This window comes from Polyodon spathula, chromosome 18, assembly GCF_017654505.1.
Source record: "Polyodon spathula isolate WHYD16114869_AA chromosome 18, ASM1765450v1, whole genome shotgun sequence".
Lineage (NCBI taxonomy): Eukaryota > Metazoa > Chordata > Actinopteri > Acipenseriformes > Polyodontidae > Polyodon > Polyodon spathula.
The window spans coordinates 25,441,239-25,451,763 of NC_054551.1; the positions used below are offsets into that span (position 1 = coordinate 25,441,239).

Here is a 10,525-nt window from a genome sequence, read left to right on the forward strand (position 1 = left end):
AATCTAAGTCATTAATGTAGATTAGGAATAGCAGAGAACCTAATACTGATCCCTGTGGTACACCACTGGTTACCTCACTCCATTTTCAGGTTTTTCCTCTAATCAGTGCTTTCTGTTTTCTACATGTTAACCACTCCCTATTCCATGTGCCTGCATGCTTTCTTTCCTTCTCTCTTCTTGTTAATTTATTTTTAGGTGTTATACTTTCTGCCTTGGTTCATTCGTATCTTCTGCTTGTCATCGTCTTACCTTCTGTGTCTCGTTCTCTACGTGCAGTTAGTGATCTTTTCCATTCCCCCTGTGCGTCCGGTTCATGGTCTCTTTTTTTCCATCTGTGACAGGATTGAAAGAAGTCCCTGTTGTAATTCACCTTCCCGACCACCAGCTGTGCTGTTGGGCTGACCGTGCTTGGGCCAGGAGGCTGAACTCTGACCAGACAGGAAGTACCGGGTCCGGTGGCCATCTGGGCCCGAGGCGGAACCATGCAGCTGCCGAGTCCCATCATTGCAATCAGCTGTGCTGTGCTCGTCGATTGGCTGAGGTGGGGCAGCACGCTGATTGCAGGGGCGGGACTCGACAGTATTTAGGCAGCATGGTTTTGCCATTCAGTCTCCCTGTCCCTAACTGAAAACACAGAAGAGACATGCTGTGCAATGTTGTTTTGCTTTTACAAACCTGCTGTAATTCACAGAATCCTGAAGCTTTGGAAAAACCTGGTGGATTACCGCAGTGGAAAAAAAACTCAGGACTATTCATTATTTCTCCTAAGGGAGCTAAGAGGCTATGAGAGGAAACCCATTGCAACAGCAGGGAGAAATCCTGTGCTTCCTTTTTTGTTGGCTTTTTGTAACCGCAATGATTTTTTTGAAATCTGAGTTTACCATTGCTGGTATTCCAGGTAGTTTTCTTGTTTGTTTTCTGCAATACTGGACTGTTTATTTTCGTTGTGTAGTCAAATAAAAGTTATGAGGTGTTATCAGGTGTGTCCATTCCATTATGAGGAAACATTCGACTCAGTGTCAGCAATACTACCCTCAGGCACTTCCCCACACCTTCTCAACATGATGCTTCATAAATAACTCTGTGGTTTCCAATTTAGTATCCAGCCCCGAGCAATTAGAGGATGTGAATTTACAAGAAAAAATAAAAACATTTGCATGTTTCTATGGTATCAGTTTGGTTATTAGCAGGGATGCAAAGAATCTGTTTGTGTAATAACAGATTTTTTTTTTTCTCAGAGGAAAAATAACTTTTATTGGTAACAAAATCAATACATAATGTATTGCTTGGTTATCTATATTGTGACTGGGGAAAAATCAATGTTAGTATTTTATGTTAATTATGAAAAAAACAAACATTACCTTTTCTTTTTGAAAAAAACACTTTCTTTTCATTCTTTTTTTTTAAATCAGAGAACAAATTTGCTATTGTGGAAAACTAGCAGTTGTGGTTATTAGTTTGACATTGTGCTATCATAGAAACGCACCAACGAGCAACACAATATTACTCCTTATATTCCCCTTCAAAAATGTAAGACCACTCTTGTGTCACTGTGAGAGCTTGTGTACCTGCTTCTATTTTGGAACAAATGATTGATGAAACACAACCTTACACTGATTCAAAGCGTTCTGACAGTTACAGGGCTACAGGACTACTTTTAACAAACAAATGTACTCAACTGGTGGCAAGCTAGGCTACCAAATTATCAGAAGCAATGTTAACATGGCTATCCAAAAAAAACCCCACTATTTTATAGTAGCTATTTTGTTTTTGTAAAAATGTCAATTTACAGTATGTCCTCAAACTAAAATAATGAAATAATTAAAACAAATAAATTATGTAAATATTTTGGTTGGAATTCAAACACTGATGAAAACTATTTAGCATAGATATGCTGCACACAGGTCCTTTCCCATGGCCTGTCACAACATCACCAGTCTCTGGACTCCCACGCTACACATAACTGTTCTTCATGATTCATTCCTTCAGGTATCTACCTGAGGATTTAATGATTTACTGGATTTGACATATTCCTACAAATCATGTTATTACAGGTAAACACCAGGAAGCAAATTAAAAGATGCTATAAATAGCCAATTCTTTTTATGTTTGTCCTTTCATGCCAAGCACTTAAAATTATATTACAACTACTGACTTTACTGAAAGTGTTCAGTCAATGCCAATGGGGACTTCTCACGTATTTCAACAACTGACAAAAAAAAAAATAAAAAAAATAAATAGGAATCTATCTGGAACTAAAAGCAATCAATTGGAATATCAAGTACTGGTACCCCAATGTTCTTACAATATGATTTTCTAATGTTAAGGTAAGGATTTTAAAAACTATACTGTGACAGGGTTCATAATTAGCGTATTTCTATTTTTCAGTTGGAGATGTGGGTTTTGCGATAATTGATTGTTAATAATTGATTGTGTGGAATGTAAATCAGTGTGGCCCATGCAATGTATGTAGTAGATATCCACAATAATGTATAAGTGTTGTTAACACACTTGCTCTTTTCCCTATGGTTTAACATGTACCCTTAGTTTGGCGATTCAGTTGTGTCACCTCTCAAAAAGTTGAATGAATGAATAAATGCATTAGTAATGAGGAATGTTAGGAAGCAAAGCGACACAGGTGAACTTAAACGTCGGTGTAAATGTCTTTTGTGTTATTATAATTAAAGAATCCTGCAATCTTGAGTCAAATTAAGTAAAAACAGAAATCCTCAAAACAGTTTTTAAGTGGGTCAAGGACTTCCTGTCCTTGTTTGTCGTTTCCCAAACAAAGACAAGTTTTGAAAACAGAACTCTGACGCTGCACATTTTCCACTGTTTTCAAAGGTGAATTGGCTCATTTTGTACATCCCATAATTTTTTGGGTCCTGCTTGTGCCCATGATAAAACCTTGGCAACGAACTGACCATAGCACTTGATTAGCTGTCTCTGGAGGTTGCTAATTCCTCAGCCACAATCCTCTTACCCACCCTGAGCTATTTCTATACGCGTCATCGTGATCCTGAAGCCTAACTCTCAGACAAAACACATCTGCCCCTGCCCAGCAATTCATAGTGTGTGAGTTTGTCTTCTCCTGAGCAAAACCAAGGGCAAGTAAACACATCAACAGGAGTTGTCCAGCCTGCCAATAGGGAAAAAAAAAACAATCACTCAGGTAAGGTGTCATGCATTTACTACTAGTCTCAAATAAAATCCAAATAATACAGCTTTAAAAAAAAGCTTACTTTAGAGATGATCAACATGAAATGGGCTAACATTCTTTAATTATACCTATTGTTATAGTTTTAGTTGTAATAGGATACTAAATTTTATTTTACTGTTAACATAAATAACATTAGCCAACATGTAAACAAGTTAGTGTCTCTTAAAATAATGCATGTCTGTGATTACTTGCATTATGGTACATTTCTTCTGCAATCTTGATCTATTTTCTGTTATATTACCCTCTGTGTTCAGAATTAGAACAGACAGTGCCATCTGCTTTTACATGAGATAGGAAGTGGTTCACGCAGTGGGTTGAGTACATCACTCAAAGAATCTTCCAAAATGGCAGCCAATTTAAACGTTATGTAAAAAAAAAAATTTGTGGATGATGTCATGATTATGCCAGGATATATATATACACACACAGCAAATGCCGCTTATTAATAACCTCTCGGTTCCCAGCAAAACGTTGTCATTAACCGAAAGTTGCCAATAAGCGAAAAGCCTGTTTACGTCTATTTAAATGGAACAACGATACATAGATCTACTGTAATTGTACAAATATGGCACTGAAATATATGTGCAAAAATAAGGGAATAGGCTTAAATAGTACGACACAACGATGTACTACAATTGTCCTTACCATGAGTAAAGCAAACATAACAAATATGTATTGTACTTATAAACAATTCTAAAGAACACAATTTTAAATTAAGAAATTGTCCAACACTGTCTGCTTTTTACAATGTACCACCTCCAGCTGTAAATCCGTTTCAATTTTGCGTGCAGCTTCGCAGCCAGTTTCAAAGCTACTATTCTGCCTCAGTCTGCCAGAAGTACGCATTAGTGAAGTCAATGTGTTACAAAAGCTGCATAAGGTATGTGCATAAATCATTCAAATGCACTCTGTAGCACTTATTGACTAGTAAAGTTGTCAATAAGTGACGTGTAGTTACTAACACCAGAATTCCATTAACATTAAAGTCTATAGGACATGATTGATTCCTGGGAAAACTTTGAGGTAGAAAGTACAAACAGGCAGTGGTACAGACTAATTAAAAAGGTTGTCTCCTTCTAAAAAGTTTACTATAGTAAAGGCATAGAAAAGTGTAATAAAGCATAGTGAAAGCAAGGTAAAACATAAGTAAGCATTGTAAAGTACAGATATGTATGGTAAAGCATGCTGACATGGCTATGGTAAATGCATGGTGTAACCTGATTGTGTAGATATACCATGGTAAAGTTTTCTAAGGGTCCTGTTTCTGTAAACTGCAGTACAGGCAAACTTTACAGATGCACAGAGAAGCCTTGCATGTTCCCTCCCTGCTCTAAAATTCTCATTCTCTATCATTTTATCTCTGGCTTGTAGCGTTCTCAAGAAAGCCATGTCTCATTTTCTCATACAATTCAAGTGGAAAAGATGTCATACAATTTCCAACAAAACCATTGACATAAATCGGATATTAAGATAATCCATTAATACCCCATCAACCCAGTTTGCACTGAGTGAGGTCGGCAGCTCCCTATATAACTCAGCCTAGGCTAATTTAGCCTGTTCTGCCTCATCCTGTCACATGAATGCCTTATGAGGACAACGCATTCCTAGTCTGTCCTGGAACATCACTCTGGCAATGTGATAGTAGTAATATGTAGGGTTATTCCATCTAGCAAAGAAAAAGGTAAATCCAACAAAAACAAGCATTTTAAGGTCAGGGTATGCTGGTCTTGTGTAATTAATACTAGAGTTTAGAGGCAGGAGCGTGTTGACTGACCTTAAAAATGGAAGCAACTTGTTTATATACAGTAGATGTGTGAGATAGGGGTTTATAGTCAAAAGACAAATGAAAAGCTTATGACCAACTATGGAGACAAACTCACAGTGTTTTTTAAAGGTGCTTTACTCTATCCTGTTTTAAAGGGAAGGCAATAAGTATAAACTCCTATTGCTGCAGGTACAGTAACAGTTAATTATATGCTGTAAGGCCCCCACTACCTTCCACTTGAGCCACAGTTGTCACAGTCATTTACCTTAGTAATTGTTACTAGTTGGTTCTAAACAAATCCCTGTATACATTGAAAATGCCCTTCTGTGCACTGGCATAGGTCTGAAAATAATAGAAAGTTGATATTTATGTATGTCTATGCAAGATAAAGACTACTACTGATGGGGCATTTTCTGTTTGTTATGTACAGTAGTGATTACAAAGCATCGGATGTAAATTTTTCACCTATCCAGAAAATAAAAAATCATATGGAGGTAGCCAACGTAAATAGAGATTTGTGTAGAACCAGGAAGCAACAATCACTGTGAAGTAAGACTGCAACGTCCCATTCCCAACAAGCTTGTAACTTCATCACAATGTAGATATTGTAATGACATAACATTACATTAAGTAAGACAGTAATGCAATGACATAATGGAACATTAAGACCTTTTTAAAAAAGAAAAAAAAATATATGAATAAACTTCTAACCTTCTCTAACAGTTGTTTTCAAGATCTGTAGTTTATTTTATTTTTGTTTAAAAACTGGGCTTTAAAAACAGCTCATAACAAAACAGTTCTTGAGAATCCTTAAAGTTTTGTTACTAGGCTCTTTGAGGCATCATACAACTTCTTAGTCCACTCTATGTATTTGGGGAATTCTTCTATTTTGTCATCATAATACATTGCTATGTGCAAATAAAAGTTTGTTCCTGTTGACTCTTTTTTTAGTACCCAATTTGATCATTCCAGTATTTGTTTTACAGTAATACTGCCCTATTACTAATTTACTTGTATACATGAATATTTGGTATGTCTTGGTGGGCTTTAATCTTCTGCAGGTCATTCTAGACAGCGATGTCGGGAAACAGTGTGGATGAAGAGCTTGATGAACTGCCAGCAACAAACACAGGTGAGGAGGAGCTTTAGAAAGGCATAAGGGATTGACTGGGTCTGCATTTGAAAGGACAGGGGATTCTACCCAGCCTCTGCACTGTTCATTTTGCATCTACTGTATTACAGCATATTACAGAATGTTGAGCGACAAAGATTTTTCTACAGAATAATTTTTCTTTGCCTTCAAATACTTAACTTCTTGGCTCAAAAACTGGTGGAAAGCAGTACCTTGGGGGGTGGGTTTGCCCTAGTGTAAAGATCACACAATTCATTGTGATATCAGTATAGAGGAGCACAGGAGGTTTTAGTTCATGTGCGGCACGGTGGTACTACATGCTAGCAGATAAAAGTGTATATTACAAATAGTAGGATGAGTGTTCTAGTCTTTTAGTTTGAATTGACTAATTTCATCACCCTTTGAATTTGTTCTGTATCAGGACCCAAAGGCGTGATCAATGACTGGAGAAAATTCAAGCTGGAGAGTGAGAACCATGAATCTATTCCACCCAGCAAGCGGGAGCTTCTCAGACAGATGTCTTCTTCTTACCAATCCAATAGCAAAGAAGAAACAGACATCCAGAGAAGATTAAACCGTAAGGTCAGTTTGTGAAAAAACAAGAAATTAACAACAGCTTACAATACCGCTAAAACATGACAACATTAAATTAGTAAATGTTGATACTGACAATGGAAATGGAAATTCACATAATGCAGTGAAAGTTAAACAATAAAGCAAAAATGACTGTAGCTTTAGGCTTCTTTTATGCAACATATTACTCTTCCTGACATCAGTTGTTGTCATGTGGATAGATGCATTTTCATCTATCCCAATGACAACATATTCCTTCTTCAACACTACTTAACCATCCCACAGCCAAACGATTAGCCTCTTGTAGGCAACCAAATTCAATTAAAACTATTGACAGAGTTATTTACCCCACATTTTGCGAATGCTATGTAGTGATAAATACCACGACTATGGTGCAATATCATTGACAATGCATGTCATATATGTACAACTACCAAAAAACATTGGATGAGATGACCAAATGTGATTTCACACAACCTTTAGAATGCCTTTTTCATATATTGTTATTTCACAAAAAAGCGACAGATGGAAGCATATTTGAAACACAGCAGTGGTATTGAGCCTTACACTCAGCCCTTAACAAATGTGCAACAAATTTGTGATAAACAGAAAGATGTTTGTTTGAATTGTTTGCTAAAGACTAAAAATAGAAAACACCTTGTAAGCTTTTCAATTGGACTACCAGTAAAGAGGATGTTTATAATACACAGCAATCCGGTTAACTTTTTACGGTCAATACAATAATCTGGGCAGGAGAGGGTGCTTGTTCTGTACCTCTCCAAGATATTGCAGCAGACAATTTTATTTGCCTTCACTTCATATTGAATTTTGTTTGTATTACAAATAACAAATAACATATAGGAGGGGAAGTGCTTTCCAGTTTCATAAACCTTGGTTAATCAGTTTTTTTAAAAAAATGTTTTACAATTTTGTCACAACTGTTAAATCAGTAGGTATGTGTCTCTTTTGAAAATCACTTTATATACTTATGCTGTACACTTCACAACAAAGGTTAATACTTTAATCTCCTGTGCTGTGATTGCACTTACTGTATGTATACCAGGATAAGGAGAATTCAATGCTTCACTGCAGTGAATTACCACACCAGGGCTGGATCAGTTTGTAGATGTTTTGAGAAAAAATCTTAATTTCCAGATGAGCGTGCAGGAGTATGAGCTCCTTCAGGACGAGGATGAGGGCTGTCTCCACAAGTACCGGAAGCAGTGCATGCAGGATATGCACCAGCGGCTGAGCTTCGGGCCCAAATTTGGCTGCCTGTATGAGCTAGAGAGCGGGGAGCAGTTCCTGGATGTCATTGAGAAGGAGCACAGGCTGACGATGGTGGTGGTCCACATATACGATGACAAAGTGAAGGGCTGTGATGCCTTGAATAATTGCCTCACCTGCCTGTCTATGGAGTACCCCACTGTGAAGTTCTGCAAGATCAAGGCCTCCGACACGGGGGCAGGCAACCGCTTCTCGGACAGTGTGCTGCCCGCCCTTCTGGTCTACAAGGCAGGGGATCTGGTGGGCAACTTCCTGAGCATCTCCGAGCAGCTGAACGAGGAGTTTTTTGCAGTGGATGTGGAGTCCTTTTTAAACGAGTATGGCTTGTTGCCAGAGAAGGAGTTTGGGGCCTGTCAGAATGCACAGGAGGTTGTGGAATAAAACGGTCGTGTTAGGGGACAGTAGAGAATACGTCTTATTTATACTTCTCAGTAGCATTCTATAGAGGGGGCCTCAACTGTCCCTGGCTCCTTTCTCAAAAGGTAAAGTGTTGTCTTGTTATAGGGCAACCACAACCAAATTTTGATTCAAATGTTACTGACCCATCAGCACCCTAAGAATTACATCCTGGTTTAAATTATTGGAATCCAAGAATATTATTACTCTATTTAATAACATACAGCATATGCTACCTTCAACAAATCTACCATTCATTATTTTCTGAATTGTTTATATTACATAGCAACAACTAATGTTTAAAAAACAAACATTTACATTGAAAAGGTGCAGGGTAACTATCTAGGCCATTTTAATTGGCATGTAAGTATTGTTCCTCAACATTATCCACTAGATTCAGTTGTGGATCTGAAGGGGAGATGTCTATGTTTTCAAACAACTTTCAAGGTTGCAAATGGTCTTACATGTTCATCAGTCTTCGGTTTTGTAAAACGAATATTATATTTTGACGTAAGATAAAGATAAAGGAAGCACTTTGACATTAAATGTACTCCTTAGATGCTTTGAAATATCAAACATACTACTACAGTTTTTTTTTGTAATTAAAGAGTTTATGCATTATTTATCTTAAAATATAAAATATAAGCATAAAAATAAGCATAAAATCTTGGAGTACAGCTATACAAATGAAAAACACCGCTATATTAAAACAGCTACAAGTTTGACTTTGACACTGCCATTATTACATATGGACATTTAATGTGAATGTTCTATAACTCTTCAGTGCTGTATACTTGTGTTTGTGGGCATTATTTACATTATTTACGTATTTCATAGTAGTGATCTAGACTGTGATCGAGACAGCGATGGGTTTAACATCATTAATAAACAACAAATAAGCAGCAAATGAATACATTTTAGAAAAGCAGTATTGAGATCTAATCAACATCCTGTTTCGATCATTAAAAAAATACTTCAGAAACACACAAACACACACATAATAAGTGTTAGAAGACATTGTTGTTTTCTTTTTTTTAGATATAATAAACTGCAAACTATTTCTATATATTTTGTGGATTGAATATGGATTGAAAAGCCATATTTAGAAGTTAGTGAAATTTAAGTAAGCAACTTTAAAAGCATAAAAGTTAGAACAAATATTTAAAAATTAAATAAAATCTATATTGGTGAGTGAAAAATTACATGGCACGTTAGTTTCACTGTGGCTCTGGAACCTTGACTGTGGAATCGACAGCTGTCAACCTCAGTACAGTATGGAGATTAAAAGTAAAGGACCATGTGACTTAGCCAGCTTGAATGTACATGTATATTGCATGTCTATATCTATTTCCAGACATACTGTATGCAAATACATACCATGTTTAAAAATGTTTTACATGTGTTTAAAATGCATTTACTTGGTTGGTGTACAAGTTTAAAAATCTGTTCTCAAGTGATATTCTTATGGACAGTTTTTCTGTTTTTTGAGGTTTACTATGGAATAAAAAAAAAAATTTAAAACATGTTTTGTTTGAGAGTGAATATTATATCTCACATGTATTGGTTGTATTGCTATAAGGTATTGAAACTATGTTTTAGTTTTTGAGATAGTGTTATATTGAATGAACTGAAATATATAAGTGCATTAGGTCATTGGCGTGTGTATAGCTGGCCCGGTGGCTGCACTGATGCACGGAGATGTAGCATGCCAATTGAAGTTTTAATGCTGAATTTGCAACTAACTTAGAAACGCTAATTGTTATTGCATGTTTATGGATTTTGGTGGTATGCGCAAACTACCTTTCCAATAATAAAAGCATTTTAATAAAGCGAAGGAGCATTGCTCTGATTCGTAAAATTTCAGATGAATGAGTCTTGAGTGTTTCTTGATTAAATAGAGGTTATATGGACACACATACAAGCTCGTCCAGTGCTCGAACATAAACCAATAGTTTATAACATCTCTTTCCTCCTAACGTCTCCCGAGTTAAAAGTGTGTGCAGAGTAAATAAGAGTACGTGAAAATCTGTGAACGCAGCAGACGTGACAATGCACATATGAACTTTCCAGTCTTTTCTGTTTAGTATTGCTTTATCTGAACATCACTAGTTGGTATTAGCTGTTATGTGCAGACTCCCCTACAAATCTATTA

At 36.6% G+C, this 10,525-nt stretch overlaps 1 protein-coding gene across 2 annotated transcripts; it reads left to right on the forward strand.

The window, feature by feature from the left end:
- The first annotated feature begins 2,139 nt into the window (after nt 1-2,139).
- LOC121330674 (phosducin-like) lies at nt 2,140-9,818 on the forward strand. Of its 2 annotated transcripts, none has more exons than XM_041277374.1 (4): nt 2,140-2,327; nt 6,047-6,117; nt 6,539-6,699; nt 7,846-9,818. In XM_041277374.1, exons 2-4 carry the CDS (start codon nt 6,063-6,065, stop codon nt 8,356-8,358), a joined length of 729 nt encoding a protein of 242 aa, XP_041133308.1. In that variant the 5' UTR covers nt 2,140-2,327; nt 6,047-6,062; the 3' UTR covers nt 8,359-9,818. The 2 variants fall into 2 exon arrangements, with proteins under 2 accessions (XP_041133308.1, XP_041133307.1); XM_041277373.1 differs by lacking the exon at nt 2,140-2,327 and adding an exon at nt 2,735-3,172.
- Nucleotides 9,819-10,525: the final 707 nt, after the last annotated feature.